This window comes from Lagopus muta, chromosome 1 (genome assembly GCF_023343835.1).
Source record: "Lagopus muta isolate bLagMut1 chromosome 1, bLagMut1 primary, whole genome shotgun sequence".
Taxonomy (NCBI): Eukaryota; Metazoa; Chordata; class Aves; order Galliformes; family Phasianidae; genus Lagopus; species Lagopus muta.
This window is the reverse complement of record NC_064433.1, coordinates 108605150-108623512: the sequence shown is the minus strand read 5'-3', so window position 1 is coordinate 108623512 and position 18363 is coordinate 108605150. Positions and strand designations below refer to the sequence as shown.

Here is an 18363-nt window from a genome sequence, read left to right as displayed (position 1 = left end):
GAGCAAATACTTGTAGTTCCTCTTGGCTGTACTGCAATGCATGAAGCAACACTTAGAAGCAGTAGTACTTAGCATCTGTATTTAACCTTCGAAATTTTATGCTATTTCTCCAGGCTTCCACTGCACCATCTGAAACACAGCTCTCTCCTTGTTTCAGGAAAACATGGTCATTCATAACTGGCCTTTCTCACCAGAAATACTGCAAACCATGGTTCGACTGTGCTGGAGGAACAGTGTGGAGTTTCGCCTGGTGCCTGCCTCTCTGCGCACTGCTGTGTCTGAGGACAGGCACACACTGCCCGCTGCTTCTCATACACCAAATCCAAGTCCTCAGGGTGTGGGCTCAAGAAGCCTTCAGACATACACATAGCGGAGGCATATTGTAATACTCAGCAGCAAAGCCTCGCCCAGAAATAGTCAGATCCATTGGCTTTAGAGCTTGTATGGCAACCTAAACGTCCATATCTGTTTAGAACCATAGAATATGGAGCTGGAAGAAACTCACAAAGATCAAGTCCAGTTCCTGGCTCCATACAGGAACACCCCAAATCAAAACCTATGTCTGAAAGCATCCTCCAGACGCTCCTTGAACTCCATCACTGGTGGCCGTGCCCACAGCCCCGTGCAGCCCGTTCCATGCCCACCGCCCTGTGGTGCAGACCCTTTCCCTAATCCCCAGCTGCCGCTCCCCTGACACAGTTCCATGCCGGTTAACATTAATGCAGCAAGCAGGAAACAGATTAAAAAACACAGGCCAAAGGTTCCTGCAAGCCCTTACCTGGGGCCCGTAACACCGCATTACAAACCACCCCGGGGCCGAGGGAGCACAGGCCGGCCCAGCACCCGAACGCCGAGCGCGGGCCGAGGTCAAAGTGCCTCAGGGCTGGCCGCTGCACTCCCACCGGGCTCCCGGGCACACCGCGCCGTAGCTGCTCCCTCCCGGCCCTCCCCGGGCCCGCGGCAGGTGCACGGCCACCCCTCGCCCTCCGCGCCTACCCGCTGCCGCCGCTCTCCCAGCCGGTGCCGGCGGCTTCCTGCTTCCTGCCTGGCCTGAGCCGCGCCGAGCAGAGCCGGGCGCGGCCGCGTATCGCCACCCCGGCCGCGGGAGCTGCGCGGCGGGACCGGTCCGCCCGAGCCCCTCCCCGCCGCGCCGTTAGGAGTTGCGCCATGGACCGGGCTGCCGCGGCGGCGCGGAGGCCCCGGCCCGCCTCTAACGGCCGGCGGAGGAAAGCTGCCGCCCCCAGCACGCTCCTAACGGGAAAACGGTGTAATAATAATAATGATAATAACCATTTAAGCATTTGGCCCATTCCTGGAGGTGCTCAAGGCCTGGGACCTGGAGGGGGCCCTAGGCAGCCTGAGCTGGTAGGGGGCAGTCCTGCCCGCGGTAGGGGTTTTGGCGGCGTGGGCTGTGAGGTCCGTCCAACCCAAACTATTCTGCCGTTCTGAGCTTTTGTTTGCTTTCTGGTTTCTTGATCCTGACGCCGGCAACCTCATGGCACGCACCGAAATGCTGCGGTTTCTTTCATTCCTCCTTTCTCCCTTCACACTGTCTGTGCCAGCAGTGCCAATAGAAAACGCTCAAATCCCTGCTGTGACTTTACCCCGCGTTTTGAAGGCTTAGATCATGAGCTTTGCTATGCAGTCACAACGAACCCTTCTCCCTTAAAACAGTCAGGGTCTCAGCGTGACCACTGTGCTGCACAGCTTACTGCTTCGCATCTTGTCACCAGCAGATGGGGGCTGCCGCTCGGGCTCACCTTTTCCTAGTTGCCCTCCGCCTTCACAATCCCCACTATGATGGTACATGAACTGAACAAGGAAACGCTTCAATCCTCTTTGTTCTGTGCAGGCTTGTCATGGAAATGCCATTGCCTGCGGTGGAAAAGCACACACCAACGTTGGGTGTAGATGGGGTAATTACAGTGGGACATTACATCTGCGCATGCCGATGTTTGTCAGTTCTGCGGTAACAGCCATTTAGCAGAGAGAAAAATAGAAAGGGAGTACTCCCCAGGAAGTGAATTGCATGAGTTGGGTGGCTGCACCACCACGGGAAAGCACCCGGGCAGTGGTTATTCCAATCAGCATACATGCAAAATGAAGATGTGCAAGGAAGGTGAGCCCCATCATGGTACATTTTGTATCCATGGTGAGCCGCTCCGAATTAGCACAGCAACCACCATCATCATGAAGGATGCTCATATATTTCAAATATATTTTAGCTTGCCCTTTTTAGTTCCTTAAAGAATTTAGCCTTGCTTTAGGATCTTTCTATCTTCTTCTACAAACCACATGCTAAAAACACAAACCAAGCAGCCACAAAAGAAAAAATATATATATTTTTTTGTTCTCCTACTTTCTCCATTAAAATGCAGGCACCTTCCTATTCCATTCCTCTAGCATCACTGACACCTGCTGGCTGTTACACTTCCCAGGACTGATAAATGCGTGGCTTTTTAGTTTCCTTTGTTAGTTCTGCGTGCTTTGTTTTCCCAGCAGAGCAGCTGGGTTATTGTATAAGCAATTCACATCAATATTGGGAGCTGTCCAAATATAACATGCCATCAGGCTTTGGCAAGTAAATATATATACATATATAGATGCAAAAGAGCCAAAAAAAAAAAAAAAAAAAAAAAGAGGCTGTGGGGAATATATCTGTACACATGGGAGCCGAGAGGTAGAGCTCTGCTGCAGCCATCCTCAGGGATGGTTGGAGGTGAGCCAGCTCTGATCTGGAAAGCTGTGTTATCACAGCATGCCCTGCCTGCTGGTGAGAATTTTTAGCTCTGGCACAGGGCCACAATAGTATGATTACACAGTTTCCAGACTAGTAATTTTTACCACATCTATCTTGGATCAAAGGTAGCGAGAAACACCAGAAAAAGGGATCAGCAGATGACACCAGTGTCAGCAAAGCCTTTTTCTTAATTGGATCAGGTCAGTGCCCAAGTGCTAAGGGCTACTTACAAAGAAAATCTATAACACGTGGAACATGGAAGAGGCAGTAAAACTGTTTCTTGAGTCCCCTATATAAAGATAGGTGTTGCTGTGATTACAGAAGACATTTAAGAATGTGGCATTTGTTTGAACCCTGGGAGTTGCCTATTGGTTCAAAATTAGATCAAGTCATTCTTGCTGGTAGGACACTACTCTGACACTTGTGAGGGCTTTCCAGAGGGATGAGGAGTGAAACTCTGACATCACCTCGTGTTCTCTGAGGAAAGACCTGTGAAAAAAAAAGCAAGCATAGAAGCAACGGTGTCTATTGTGGTAGAAACTACTGGATGAAGTCCCAGGCAAAGCTACTGCTTATAGGGATCACTGACCCTCTAATTAGGATGGAGAATCCCTGGTGAGAGATCCAGACAAGCTATATTATACTTTAGCCAATTACTCATGGAAGAATGATCAAGAATGCAGACAATACAGAATTTAAAAATATATATCAAGTAGTATTATTAAAAATGGAATCTATAAGGCAAGATATAGCCAACCTAACAAGACAAAAGAAGAATACTTATTAAGGAGGATCTTATCTTGAAGAATTTATTTTACTTCCACAAAGAGAAAACATAGTTTATTACTTTAATTTTATTTGTACTCTTCTTTAGTTGATCAGGAGGTTGGGTAGAAGTGCAAGACATGGCTACAGAAACAATTTCAGAGGAGCAGGCAGATTAAACCAGGCAGATAGGCTACCGAGGGGTTTCATTTCTCCATGCTACAGGTTGCCAAAAAGCAATCATATGAGGAGGGAGTGCTGTGGCATTTTTAAATAGAAACGAAATACCAGAACAGTTACAAATAGAAAGCACGCCAGAATAGGGAGCCTACACTAAAGCAACTGCCTTGCTAGTCAGGAGTAAGGACGTGAGGTATGAAGTTATGTGAGCTGATGGGAATGAGAAGACAGCAAAGTAGTCCCATCTACCTCAGTCATTTCATTCTTCTCTGTTGAATTCATGCTGAGTTGCCAGATTAGAACTTCAGATGTTATGGGAAAAAAAAAAAAGAAAAAAAGAAAAGGATTGTGCTGCTTTATCTTTATGTCATTATAAACTGCACATAAAGAGAGAAGCTAAGGTTTGGAAGTATTATTTGTTTGCTTGGTTGGTTTGGTTTGTTTGTTTATGTCCTTAAATAAACAAAATCCACTTGCAGGAAAACAAAACAAAACAAAACAATAATATTGACACTGCTTTGTTAACACTGGCCCTAAGATATTTTTTACTTTATGAATGCTAACTGCTTTCTTTGTAGCAACGGTAATGCTGACTGTCATAAAAGCCTTGGGGAAAGACATTTGCAGTGATTCCTACATGGAATAGCAGTGACATATATATGTTCCAATTGCACTTTAGTAGAAATAAAAACCTGAAAAAAAGGCTTTGAAATTTTCCCATTGTGCTCTGTGCTTCAAAATTAGAAGAAAGGTCAGAGGAATGGAAGGTAAAGTATAAATACAATACAGCATTCTTCCTTGACCACTTTGCAGGATAAAACTGAAGGGTTAATTTTAGCCAAGACTAAAAGAAGCTCAGCCAGTATTTCCAGAACAGCTTTCCTACAACTGTTTCTTTCCTAATCATCTGGCTTTCAGAGCATCCAGATATTGTCGCAGTTGAAGGTGGAAGTTGTGGTGGCCTAGCAGGGTGGCTAGGAAAGTCATTCATTTGTTTTTCTGGCTTCCTTATGAGCTCAAAAAGAGTTTGTCTTTACTTGGCATGCAAACAGACTAAGCAGCTTTTATTTTACCTGTAAAGGGCTTAAAACAGATGTGCAGAGAGGAGTTGCCATTCTGCGAAAGATTTTGACATTTCAAAATCTGGCTTCATTCTGAATTGGAGGGGAAATAAACCCCACAGTAAATTCCATTTCATTCATCCTTTGCTTCCAGAACCTAAGAAAACATTCTGCTAAGACTATTTTGAATCCTTTAAGTGTCTGATAGCACTTACAGCAGAATAATAAAAAGACCTGAAAGGTATATTCCAAAACAAGAACTTCCTGTTAAATATTATTTTAATTCTTTAATCCCATAATTTTACTCTGAAGACAACCTGCTTTATATTTCAGTTTCAGGAGGAAGATAACTGATCTTTCTGACAGCTCCAGTTAAATTTTGCTAGTATGTGGTCCTGACCATGCAGCATATCAGCCTGTGTCTTTAGCTTGCATAAAGAAAAAGATACTAATAAATTTTTTTTCTAATGAAATAATGAAATATTTCCCCATAGTTTGATTTCTGTTCTTTACATACCTCTCAAAAGACATAATCTTATCCTCACAGGACAGCTTCTAGCTATAGAAAATTTAAAAGCATGCACCACACATTTAACTGAGGTCAAACTTAGAGATTCTGACTTACAGATACTCACGATACCTGCCATTTTGAAGTTTCAAAGTAAATTTAAATATTATAAAGGAAGTTCTTGGCTGTTCTCCAAGCAAAGTGAGCTGTTCCTCCCTCAGACCCTTCAGGGTCCTCCTTCAGGACTTTGAAACAAGCTACCCAGCAAGAAGTTAGCAATAATGAAGGGGGTATATGTGATAGCTTGTGATTTGTTTCTGTGTCTGTTCCAGCTGTCCCCTTGGCCATGTGAACTTTGAAGCTAAAACATCCGGTTATTTTTGTCATTGAGCTGAACTGGGATCACCTCTGTATACATGCCCAAAATACTCTCCCTTACTGCTCTGAGCCATGGTGTCTGCTTACAATTAATGTGCCACTCATAGTCTTAGTAAGTGTTTTTCAGTTGGAGACATCACCCTATTGTAGATAAAGGCATCTAGCCTACCTTAGTTGAAAGAAGAGAGGTAAGCATCATCAAGAGTGATAAAAGAGGAAATGCTGATGCTTTGAAGAAGTGTACTCAGATCAAATTCTGCAGGAAGCAAGCAGTTGTAGCAGTAGTTTGCATACTCTGCAGCTACTTATTAACAGGGCAGCCATTATGCAAATCAGACTTCCCTTGTCAAATGCTGGTGCTCTGCATGAAAGAGAAATAACCACATAGTTTTGAGTTAATAAATGTATGGCTGTGTAATGCTCTGCCAGCTAACAAAATGTGATTTCAGCATTCTTAAATATTGCAGACAGAGAGCGCTCTCAAAGTAATGACTGAGTGCTAACTGAGGAGCCCGAGGGGTTCCTATTAGCTAAGAACAGGATGTATTTAACAATAGGTCTCTTCCTTTGTCATCTTTACTAAAATGACAAACAAAGAGACGCATGCTAAAAAGTGACACAACTCGGAACTGGCTCTTTTGATTTCTACTTACGAGAACAACAAAATGACCAGTACACGTGGCTTATCTTTGTACAGAGATCCTGTTTTCCTCCTGGTTTGGGTGGAACTTTGACCTAGATGACAAGGTGACCTCCGCCACACTTTCCAACCAGTTACCCCTCTTTTTGCTGCCTGCTCCAGTCACCTCACCACCACTTCCCAGCACTTAGTTTGCTGTTTTTCACCCCACATAACCTCACATGACTCCTCTTGTGAAAACTCAGCCATTAAGTTATGACACAATGTGACAGCAAGGCAGTATGCTGCCCCACACCATCACATGGTGACTGTGGTGAGAAGGGAGCTCTGGAGATCCTTTGGTCCACTCCCTGCTCAAGCAGGACTGGCAGCCCCCTAGTCTTTGCCTGTAAGCACTATGAAGCAGGCATAAGTGCTGCCACAGAGAAGCAAAGTACTCCTTGCTTTTAGCGAGGCAACCTGCCCACAACATCTGCAAGCAGGAATGAGCTATGGCAAAGTGACCAGTAACTCCCTTAGTGACCAGTAACTCCTTTAATGACTAGTAACTTCCTTAGCCAGGGAAGGTTTCTAGAGTGTTTACCTAAAGAATAACAAAGGATTGCTTTGCACTCAGGTAAATAAAATAAATTTATGAGAATGATTGATCTAGCATACCGCAGCTCACATACAAAGCATAGTGAAATGTCCAAGTGGAGTTGGTAATGAGTAGTGTCACCCAGGTGTACCAGTAGTGTCCTGGGACCAGAATTATTTATCAGTGATGTAGACAGAGGGATTTAGTGTACTTTCAGCAAGTTTGTGGACAACACCACGCTGAATGGTGCATTTGATACAATAGAAGGAAGGGGTGGCATCCAAAGGGACCTTGATACACTCAAAAGATGGGCCCATGTGAACCTAATGAAGTCCAGCAAGGCCAAGTGCAAGATGTTGCAGCTGGGTCTGGGCAATGCAAGATGTGTGTACGCACTGGGACAATAATTCTTTGAGATCAACCCTGCTGAAAGAGACTTAGGGGTGCTGGTGGACAAAAAACGTAACATGAGCCAGAAGCATGTTCTTGCAGCCTGGACATCCAGTGGTACACTGGGCTGCATCACAAGAGGAGTGGCCAGCAGGGAGAAAGAGGGGATTGTCTTCCTCTGCTCTGCCCTCATTAGGCCCCATATGGATACTGTGTCCAGGCCTGGGACCCCAGCACAAGAAGAATGTGGAGCTGTTGGAGAGAGTCCAGAGGAGAGCACAAATCTGACCGGAGGGTTGGAGCACCCCTCCTGTGGAGACAGGCTGTGCGAACTGGGCTTGAGCAGCCTGGAGAAGAGAGAGCTCCAGGGAGACTTCATTGCAGTGTTCCAGTACTTGGAGGGAACATTTAAGCAGAAGAGGGAGTGACTTTTTACACTAGTAAACAGTGATGGGACAAGGGAGAGTGTCTTTAAACTTAGATGGGACGATTCAGATTAGATGCCGGGGGAAATCTTTCCCCAGAGGGCGGTGAGGCGCTGGCACAGCTGCCCAGAGAAGCTGTGGTGCCCCATCCCTGGAGGCACTCAAGGCCAGGTTGGATGGGGCCCTGGGCAGCCTGAGCTGGTGGGGGAAAGCCCTGCTCACAGCAGGGGTTGGGGTGGGTGGGCTGTGAGGTCCCTTCCGACCCAAACCATTCTGTGATTCTGTTATTCTCTGATCTTCCTATTCTCTGATTTTCTGATGTTATGAAAATGGGACGTGTAAAATGCTGAATAAGTCTCTTCCATACAGCTAGTATTGCTGCGGGGCGGGGCCGTGCCCTCAGCACCCGGGACAGCAGGCGCGCCCCCGCCGGCCATAACGGTAGCACAAGGCGCGTGCCCGGTTGCCATCGCGACGGCTGCGACGCGGTGGCAGCAGCATGTCGGACCTGAGCGACGAGGAGGCCGAGGAGGAGGCCGAGGCTTACCTGGGGGTTCGGCGGGGAGCGGGGCCTCGGGGCAGGGCGGGGAAGGGAAGAGAGACGTTACTGCTTATGGGGGCTTTGATACTGTAGGCCCCATGGGGAGATCACAGAGTGCTATATCAGTGGGTATGGTAGATGCAGAGGGGAGCGCTGAGCTATTTTGGCTGGAACCTATTTTCTTCACAAGTCATCCACTCTTCCCACCACTGAGTCAAGAAGGGAGGAAGGGCTCAGTGTGCTGGGATCTGAGGGGAGAGCTTCTGCAGAGCCCTCCTGCGTGCTCTGCTTGGAGCAAAGCTGGAGCACCTCTGAGCAAACGTGGCTTCCTCTAATTAGGTTGGATTCAAGCAGGTCTATCGCTCTTAAACGATTTTTCTAATTGCATTCGATTAGGAGTACGATGGTGAGCGCAATTCTGAAGGTGAACGGCATGGACGTGGGAAAGCAGAGCTGCCCAATGGTGATACGTACGAGGGTGAATATGAGCACAGTCTCAGAAACGGGCAGGTGAGACAGTGACCAGACAGTGGCTGTGTGCTTGTGTTTCTGCGTTCTGTGAGTCTCAGCACTGTACTGAAATAGTGAGAACTGACAAGTCTTTTATCTATACCAAATATCTTTCAGGGGACCTACAGATTTAAAACTGGTGCTTACTACATTGGAGAATATCTTCAAAATAAAAAGCACGGCCATGGTACTTTTTATTATCCAGATGGATCAAAATATGAAGGTAAATACTGAACACAGTTGCAAAGATTTCTGTAATTAAAAAGACATGTTTCTCCAACTCCTAGAATGCAAGAAGATAGCAAAGTGAAGGTTATTTTAAAAAGATAAATTTGCTATAAAACATTTTCCTGTTATTCCTTTTTTTACTAGGAGCTCTGAGAGCAGCTTTATTTATTTAGTTAGTTAGGGGATTTACTTGGAATATTGTGAGAAGTGTTGTATTTATTAGCAATTTGTTCTAGACGTGTCCTTATTTCAAGTGAGGTATTACAGGTGCTGAGAAATGCCAAGCATCGTGTCTAATCTGGTACAATCTTGATAGAAGAGAGTATAATTGCTTATATCTAATCATCTTCATGATGATTAGAATTGCTTTGTTCTGTATAGAATCATATAATTATTTGAGATGGAAGGGTTCCCTAAAGGTCATTTAGTCCCCTGCAATAAAAAGGGACACCTACAGCTACATCAGGTTGCTCAGAGCCCTGTCCAGCCTAACACTGAATGTGTCCAGGGATGAGGCATCCAGCACCTCTCCAGGCAGACTGTTCCAGTGCCTCATTGTAAAAAATGTCTTCCTTATATGCAGTTTAAATCTATTTTGTAGTTTGAAACAATTTACCCTCATGCTGTCACAACAGACCCCACTAAAGTGTCTGTCTCTCATTCTATTTCCCTTCTTCCAGAAGAATACCTAAAACTCTCCAAATATCAGTTAGGCTTCAAGGAACAGTCTTTGTCCTTTAAAGAAGGCAAGAAGGAGCCTTCACACTGTAAGAGCTAGAAGCACAGAGCAAAAAGAGCAGCCCAGTTATTGCTTATTGGATAATATTCATCTGTAATGTATTTTTATTATTTTTTTTAAGTTTGAATAGAGTAGTAATTAAGGCACAAAATCTAGCATTCTTTTGCATTTATAAGCATGCTGGCTGGAAGGACAGTTTTAGCGAATTAGCTAAACTAAACAAGAACTCATTTTGATTTTAAGTGGAGGTGTCACACGCAGGTAGCTGAAAAAATATGTGAGGAGAGGGACAGACAAAGGAAAAAAAAATAAAGAGCAAGGGCTTAGAATAAAGAAGGGTTTGATCAAGAAAAGAATGAGAGGGGCCCGGAATGAGGTGGCAGGGAACTAGGGAGAAATATTATGTCTACCTTTGAGTATAGTTACCCATACTGTCTTTTTCAAAGTGATCTCAAAATTGTTCTAGAGAGAGAAATGAGGAACTCCTGTTTGTGATAGCATGTCAGCTGAAACCTACAGATGGAAGGAAAGGAAAAAAAGTATAAAAAAGGAAAAAGTATATAACAGGATATGTCTCAAGCCAGAACCAGTATAGTTGACATGACAAATACTATGGTCCTCTGTTTTCATATTGTCTTCTTTGTATTGATTTTATAACTGTTGTTTAAGAAGTAACAAATGAGGGAAAAAAAAAAAAAAAAAAGGCAGTGGAGGTGAATAAGCAGGAAACTTGCAAACACAGATAACAGAACTTGGAAATTCTGTGTATGGGGAAGCCTTTCCTTGGTAACAAAGAGCAAAGAAGATAGTATCTGAATAGAGGAAGAAAACCATCTCAAGTGAGAACATTAGCATTTTCTTTGCCTCTAACATAGAATTCGTTCATACAATTATACTCAGATCAGAAAGTGGAAAGTTATTGGAGAGTCTTGCATTTGGAACTGCTATCCACCCTGTTGCATCTAATGATGGCTGGCAGAGTTCTCATCCATTTGTCAGATGTATAATAAATCATCCTTTTCTTTGCCAGAGTACTTCAGTACTTCTTTGGTATAATCTGTGTTGATAATAACAGTGACATACTTAAACCCTGATAGGCAAATCAGATATGCTTAGAGTTTAATTGACAGATGTTTCCCATTCACTTGAGATTTTTTGTGTTCAGTAGGAGAGAGCAGGATTTGTTTGTTTTTGAAGTCAGTCATAATGGTGTTGTAGTTTTCTTTTCCTTCTCTAATGATGTGTATGTCTAATGACTCAGCTAAATTAATGAATGATGATTTTACAAACTGACCATTATATCACACAATTAAATATACCACATCTCACTAAGTTATTGGTATGTTCTCATTAAAGGAAGCTGGGTAGATGATCGGAGACATGGCTATGGAGAATATACGTACGCAAATGGAGACACCTATGCTGGAGAATGGTTTAACGACAATAGGTTTGTTTCATTCTTATGATGATGGTTGAAGTCATCCTCTGCAGCATCACAATATGATGGCTATTTCAAAGTGTGGCTGACTGCAGCTAATCAAGTGCTACTGGATGGCATTTGCAAGTTAGCCCAACTTCAGCCATTTCAGCCACTTAAAAAATACAGTTTTAATACCTTAAGTATAACAACATCCTATGTTCTTCATATTCCATAAAATAAATCAATTTTTCTTCTCCCTAGGCATGGACAAGGTACATACATCTATAAAGAGACTGGATCTATGTATGTTGGTGGTTGGGTAAATGGAATACAGGAAGGAGAAGCAGAGCTTATCCACCTAAATCACAGATATAGGGGCAAGTTTTTGGATGGAATTGTGAGTGTGCTAGAAAATGCTCAATTAATTTGAACAGTTAGCATAAAACTTTCTTAATATGATTTATTTGCACTTAAAATGACAAGCTAGATCCTGTTCTTGTGTAGTATTTCTTGTACCATCAATGTAGCAGATGAAACTGAATTGATCTGCAAGGCAGAAAGCCAAGTGTCTGTAACTTTGCTTTCAAACAGTATTACAGAATCACAGAATGGTTAAGGTTGGAAGAGACCCGTAGAGATCATCTACTCCAACCCCCTGATCAAACTGGGACACCCAGAGTAGGTTGCCCAGAACTGTGTCCAGGCACATTTTGAAGATCTCCAACAAGGGAGATTTTACAGCCTTTCTTGCAACCTTTGTCAATGCTGTATTACCTTCACAGCACAGAAGTGCTTCCTGGTGTTCCAATGGAACCTGTTGTGTTCAATTTTGTACACATTGACTCTTGTTCTGGCACTATGCACCACTGAAAAGAGCATCACTCCATCCTCTTTGCATCCTCCCTTCAGATAGTTATAGACACTGATGGGATTCCCCCTGAGCTTCCTCTTCCTCAGGCTGAACAGTCCCTCAGCTCTCTCAGCCACTTCTCACAGGCAAAGTGCTTCTGTCCCTTGTTCATCTTTGTGGCTCTCTGTTGGACTTACACCTGCATGTCCATGTCTCTGTAGTACAGTATTGTTATTGACTAATGTATGAATTTTGTAGTAAAGCACATTTTATATTCACACGTGTAGAATTTCTTAATTGTATAGTTCTACTGATTTCTTTGCATCTCTTTGTGCAGCCTGTCGGTCGTGGCAAATATATCTTTGACATTGGATGTGAACAGCATGGTGAATACATACAGTCAGAGGAGGTAAAAAAAAAATATGTAATGGTGTACTGCGTATCAAATAATTCAGTAACTACTGTTGATTATCATATAAAATACTTTAACATCAGTACATATAGGGTATCCTAGATCTATCCAGTCAAAAAAGGGTGCAAACTTGTGGTTTCTTCAATACTAAATAAGGTTTCATTCTGCTTTTTAAATTTATCTTCTCCACTGTGTAAGCTTAGACAACTATATGATGTGATTTTTGACCTGCTTGCAAACAGGAATCTGTCTGCTTTCTTAAACTTCAGAAGAATCAGGACTTGCCCAAAATATTTTAGGTTTATGTGGTTTTAAACTACACGAACATAGATATTTGTCTGTAAATTTAACTGCTGTTCCACTTTGTTCTGAACACCAGAAAACAAAGAAAATATTTATTATTGTATTTCTGAATTGCTTGATGCTACATCTGCAAAAGGTGATTTGCAAAAGGTTCTTGTTTTGGAAACATGTCCATCGTTTTCCTGGTCCTGTAAGAAGCTTAATTTTCATAGCAATTAATTGTAGAAACAGCTGGGATGAGGGCTCGTTCTTAATTCTCCTTCACTCATGAACTTTTCTAAGTCTTTCTGATTAATATGATATAAAATAGATATCACAATAAGAAATGTATCTTAATATTCTGATTCCAAGAAAATATTACACATTATACCTGAGCTTTATACCTCTGATGTCCAGCACATTAATTCCCATTACATGCTCTTTAAAAATTCTCTGCTACAATATTTGTTTCATGATATAATTTCACTAACTTGCAACTTTCTTCTACTACATACATTTTACCTTTTCCAAAATTTTCTTTTTTATTTTTCTGGCTCTCTACAATGGATCTGTAATTTTTTATCAGTGGTATTTGGCAATTATCTTAAAAAACAGAACAATATTCCTTTGAGAGAAACCATGCTTGAATAGGTCCCTCTCAGCTATTCTGTTCGAGGGAGAGACAAAATTTTATCTTTAAGAAAGAAAACTGGCAAGCATAGATCATCAGTATTGGTCAGCCAGCTTCAACAAGGTTCAAAGCATAGTTTTCTTGCAAGATTTGCTGTTGAATTTCCTCCTTTTGTCAGTGCTTTAAAAGACTGTCATGTTGCCATTTGAGCCCAGCTCTTTACGAGCTTTTAATGTACAAAATCATCTTAACTACTCCTTTAATACTTATAAGAAGAGACCTTGGATGTTGAGAATTGTCTTTTAGGATAAAGGGGAGGAAGAAGAAGAGGAGGAGCCCTCTGTACTTGCTGCACCAAAGTGGAAAGCAACAGAAATCACTAAATTAATACACTGGATGCCCAAGGTGGAAAAAGCACCTTCTCCCAGTGAAGGCCCCCCAGCAGCAGCAGGAGAGACAGCAGCAGCAGATGAAGCAGTGGAAGAAAGAGCAGACGAAAAAGACAAAATGCAAACAAATCCAGGTTTGTTCTGTTGGACATCTAGAAACCCTGTGTTTTGACTATCCTGTGAAACCATGTTTTTCAAATTTAATTACTGTGAGAGGGATTTTTTTCTCTCACTTTTTTTACCCTACACTTAATATTGAGGATTTCTAGGCCTATCTGTAAATGGGACAGTATATATACACATCTGTTCTATCTCACATAGCACAAGGTACAACTATCTTGGGAAGTCTGTGAATCATTTTAGTCTATGTCATCACCTCTTATACAAACTTGATTATAAATTGTTGCAAAAATATGTATGGGTTTTCTCACGTGAGTAAAGTCTGAAGAGTTCAGTCAGTTATTAATTGTGGCATGAAAACAATGACTGAGTGCAAATTTGTAAAAATAAGTTTTCCTCAAATTTTCTAATTTTTCATATTTCAGTCATTGACGAATCTGCTGAACATAGGGATGATATGCCTTCTCTTCATAAAGTATCCAGTGAAGTTTTCAGCCCAGCAAAGGATGCAGAAGTAGAAGATGAGGAAATAAGGGAAGAAGAAAATGAAGAAGGAGAAGAGTACCAAGGTGAGGAATGATGGAGATGTGCTTCTTCTTCCTTGCTCAATCAGGTTTGGAAACCATGCATGTCAATTGGCTGCTGCGGGGAGGCCCATTCTCAGGCTAAAGAAAACACGGGAACTCTACCTTTTGTCACAGGATAGAGCTCCTCTAAAGCTGTAAACTGGTTTTGAGTAGTCAAATTCATGTATTTAACAGTGATATAAATGCACAGTGATAAAAGAGTACAAATCAGTGATACTGCAGTGCAGCACTACCTGTGCAATACAGAGCTGACAGTACTTGAAGAGCTGAGTTTAAAAGTGATCACATTTGCAAGCTTCCTTTTGTAAAAAATGTGAGAGTAGACTGGGGAATTCAGGTATTTTTGAGAACATGATTTTTCTATCATGAATAGAACTGTATGCTCTTGTCCTCCCAAGTTAAATAAGAAATAAGTCTTAGGTTTTGTTACACATTATGATTTGGAGACACAAAGGCTAGTATCTCATTGATTGTTCTTAAAAGGCAAAGAGCTTTGAAATTTGGATGCTCAGGTTTTCCTCCAGGCAGTTTGGAATCCTGTTTTTATAAAAAATTACAAAAAGGCAACATGAAAGGAAGCATCTGTGTTTACCCATACATCACTTATAAGCCTCCATTCAACTGTGTTTTTTTCATTTGTTAAATGTTAACATTTACAAACTTCTGATGTAGGAAAACATTAGATAAATTTCTCCATCTGTAGTCAACACATTTTATAATAAATCAGAGCAAAGCACTATCTATAGTGATCAGAAAGACTGTAAAAGAACCTTGAAAATTGCATAGAAGTACAATATAAACATTAAGGACAGGTCTTGGAATTCTGTTAATTTATTTGATCTCATTTTTCACTCATCACCTTTGAATGTAATCTCTTGCTTCAGCACAGACTAGCCAACAAGATGATCAGGTGTGTAGGACTGACATCTTACAGGATCCCTCAGCTGATCCAGCAGAAATCAAAGCAGGGTTCCTGTGTAGCTCTGCTTTGGATCTGGCAAGAGTTCATTGAGCTTGATTTGTCTCAAAGTCTGCTGGACTCAAATGATTTTTTATTGAACTTGATTCTAACAGATCTTCTGGCCTACTACAGTAAAGTAGATCTGATATCCTCATTGTTTTTTTTATTAGTAGTAGTAGTATTTTTTCAAGGGCAGCTTTCTATGAAAATCCTCTAAATAGGAGATGTTCTTTAGCTATTCTGAGTTACATATGGACTGGCTGGCAGTCAGTGTGTGTGTACAGAGTCTGTCTGACAGCTAAGAAACAATTTATGTCAGTTAAGTTCAAAAATTGGCAGCAAAGGCCAGTAGGAAGGAGGACTGGGGTAGACAGTGATTCTGGAATTATGTTTTAAGCTACTAGAATTGCTTTCCAGTATTTTATTATAAAATTCATTTCAGTTTTCTGTTTGTTTTTTTTCAAACTTTGCCTCCACAGGAACTGCTGGTTTAGAAGATGAGGAGGAATCAGAGGAAGCAGAGTAATTGGATACAACTAAAGACAAATAAAGGCAGAAAAGGAAATTGCAGAGTAAATCATTGGTTAAGGTAAATGTACAACAATATTTTTATTTGTATCTTTGTTATTTTTTGAATAAACATTTCTGTTACTGTTCTATCTGGAATATACCTCTCCAAAACTTTTACAATCCCAGAGTATGCCATCTCAGGACCACTTCATTCCATAGTGGCAGGCAGTTGTTGAATTCAATATGGGATGATTCTGGATCTATAAAGTTGAGTCCTCACACATTCATGGAATCAAAGTTTTGAAACATTTGGCATGATAGTTCTAAGGCAGAACATATATGCATCCAATAACTGACTGAACCACTTGTCCCTGTAGTAATTAGGTTGCTTTTGGTGACCTATGTTCATCTCTTCACAGGAAGACAGATTTTCAAACCTGATGAATACATCAGTATTGCCCAAAACTTCAGAACATCATATCCATCTTGGAAGTTAGTTAACATGCTCAAATATGGTCTTAGAATCTTTTATGCTGGAAGTGAACTCAAGAACTCCAGCTCGGTCTGTATCTACTATCACTGGACAACCAAGTATAGGGCCACATTACTTACTGTAAGCTGTTATCACTGTTCTCCAAGATACCAAGCTCAAATCTCTCCTTACCTGATTTGCAAACCTGTTGGCAGAGATACTGTTATTCCACTTTGTTAAATGGCTTCTGTGCTTCCTTTTTCCTCCAAGACTGACCCACAATGATGGAAGTTGAAGCACTACCTTTAGCAACGGCCACATTATCAGCGGTTAATACCCAGGATTGATCTTCTCCTACTTGACCTCTTCCAATTGAGGATGAAGGAGATGTCCTGTGGGTTCCTATGTCCTTTGCCAGAATCCTGTAGTTACTCTTATTTTGCTCCAGGTCTCCCTGAGTAGCATAATTGATATTCACACCAATGAGCAAACAAGGAGGTAATGGTCATTGGACAGGATGAGTTTCGGCCATGCTTCTACAATACCCACAGTCTGGTCACTTGTCAAGCAGCAAACCTCCCACGACAGCATATCTGGTACACAGACAGGTGTCTCTATCCCCTATGGGAGAGGACCTCCAGCTTCTAACACTTGCTGTTTCTCTTTAGTGTTGATGCTTCATATGGGGCCAGTTAGCTTGGAAGCCTCCCTTTACATCCTCTGTTCCCCTCCCATGGCTATTGGGCCTCAATACCAACTCTCTACATCCAGGTCTAAGCAGCAATGGTGGAACATTTCTCCTGCTGCCAGAAGTTATGAACTTTAACAAGCTCAGGGGAGAATCCTTCCAACACTCCACCCAGTCCAGTCCCTAGACATCACCTCAACCTCACAAGTCAGGCTTTTGCTACTAGAGAAACGCTGCTGATACCTCATTTGCCCTCCTTACTGATATACAGTCTCCACACCTCCTACAAGTCTTTTATGCAATAATGCAACATCTAAATCACTACACAGAGCCTCACCAAGAGACACCAACTCAGATTGTGGATACAACATCCCCCTGCCCAATCCAGGTCTAGACTGACACTACTATGCCAAGGACATGGACTTTCTCTTTTGGTGGCAGAGGTCAGGCCCAGCAGCTCATGATTGTTGGTGAGCACAGTCTCACACTGACTGGATGAAAGTTTCTGCCTTCACTCAGCACCCAAACAGCACCTCCTCCTCAGCCCCCAAAAAACAAATCAAACAACTAAACAAACAAACAAACAAACAAACAAACAAAACCAAACACCAAAAAATCCACCACCACACACAAAAATAACCAAAACCAAAACAACAAAAAACTCCAACCATCAATCCCTAATGAGCAGGAACCTGTCACTCAGAAGAGAGCTACCAGGAGATTTCAGCTGAAGAAGGCCTCCAGAAGCTACCAGAATTGAATCAAATGACATCCTATAAATAATAAGTTAAAAGTAAAGAGCAAGGTAGAGCTGCACAAAATATTGTGAAAGCACAATTTGTTACAGACATATATGTTACACTTCTTCAAGTGGAAAAAAAAAAAAGCTGCTCTGAAACATTGTTTTCCTGATAATATATAAATGAAACCTTCTGTTTCATCTGTTTAATTGACTTTCTTATACTTCTGAGAATACTGGTATGAATGTTGATGGACTTGGAGTTTGAGGCAGAATGTTGCTGCCCTGCAGCAGTTTGCTTTCAAAGTAAGGTAACTGGTTTGGGCCTGATTAGGGTAAGAGATGTTGAGCTGGCATTGCTTAAACAGGACTTGAATTTTTTTTATTCATAAATTTTCCTTTGGGGGAAAATAAAGGAAAACTTTTAACAAGTTCCTTTTCTCGACAACTCAACAACTCAAGCAAAGATATGCCAAGAAGTTTAAGCTAGTGATAAATATGGATTAAGATAAAATGGGGGTAGTGAGGTGAGTCACACGAAATAAATAGAGTTTATTACTTCTTCCCGAAATGTTTCTCCTATCAGAAATGTCACAGTGAGAAATTTCCCATGCAAACTT

The 18363-nt window shown here is 41.9% G+C and overlaps 2 protein-coding genes across 7 annotated transcripts in view; one reads left to right on the top strand and one right to left on the bottom strand.

The window, feature by feature from the left end:
- SLC37A1 (solute carrier family 37 member 1) overlaps positions 1 to 5514 on the bottom strand; it is a 44390-nt gene extending 38876 nt beyond the window's left edge. For 2 of the 6 annotated variants that reach the window (XM_048933019.1, XM_048933002.1), the window contains exon 1: positions 997 to 1187. The gene's annotated coding sequence lies outside the window, so the exon portion shown is untranslated. Of the gene's footprint in view, positions 1 to 778; positions 966 to 996; positions 1188 to 1290; positions 1542 to 1760; positions 1785 to 5386 lie in introns of those variants that run through there. The other 4 variants (XM_048933029.1, XM_048933032.1, XM_048933022.1 and 1 more) reach the window with 4 other exon arrangements.
- A 2607-nt stretch (positions 5515 to 8121) lies between these two features.
- Positions 8122 to 18326, top strand: RSPH1 (radial spoke head component 1). The gene is made up of 9 exons (XM_048933142.1): positions 8122 to 8217; positions 8602 to 8715; positions 8833 to 8938; positions 11039 to 11129; positions 11364 to 11499; positions 12290 to 12361; positions 13584 to 13800; positions 14212 to 14355; positions 15814 to 18326. The coding sequence occupies exons 1-9, from the start codon at positions 8164 to 8166 to the stop codon at positions 15858 to 15860; spliced, it is 981 nt and encodes a 326-aa protein (XP_048789099.1). The 5' UTR covers positions 8122 to 8163; the 3' UTR covers positions 15861 to 18326.
- Positions 18327 to 18363: the final 37 nt, after the last annotated feature.

Excerpts from the sequence above, each read along its gene's own strand:
- RSPH1 (XM_048933142.1), top strand. The coding sequence starts at position 8,164 with ATGTCGGACCTGAGCGACGAGGAGGCCGAGGAGGAGGCCGAGGCTTAC. Across the intron at positions 8,218-8,601 it reads AGGCCGAGGCTTACCTGGGG|GAGTACGATGGTGAGCGCAA; the intron begins GTTCGGCGGGGA and ends GCATTCGATTAG. Across the intron at positions 8,939-11,038 it reads AGATGGATCAAAATATGAAG|GAAGCTGGGTAGATGATCGG; the intron begins GTAAATACTGAA and ends TTCTCATTAAAG.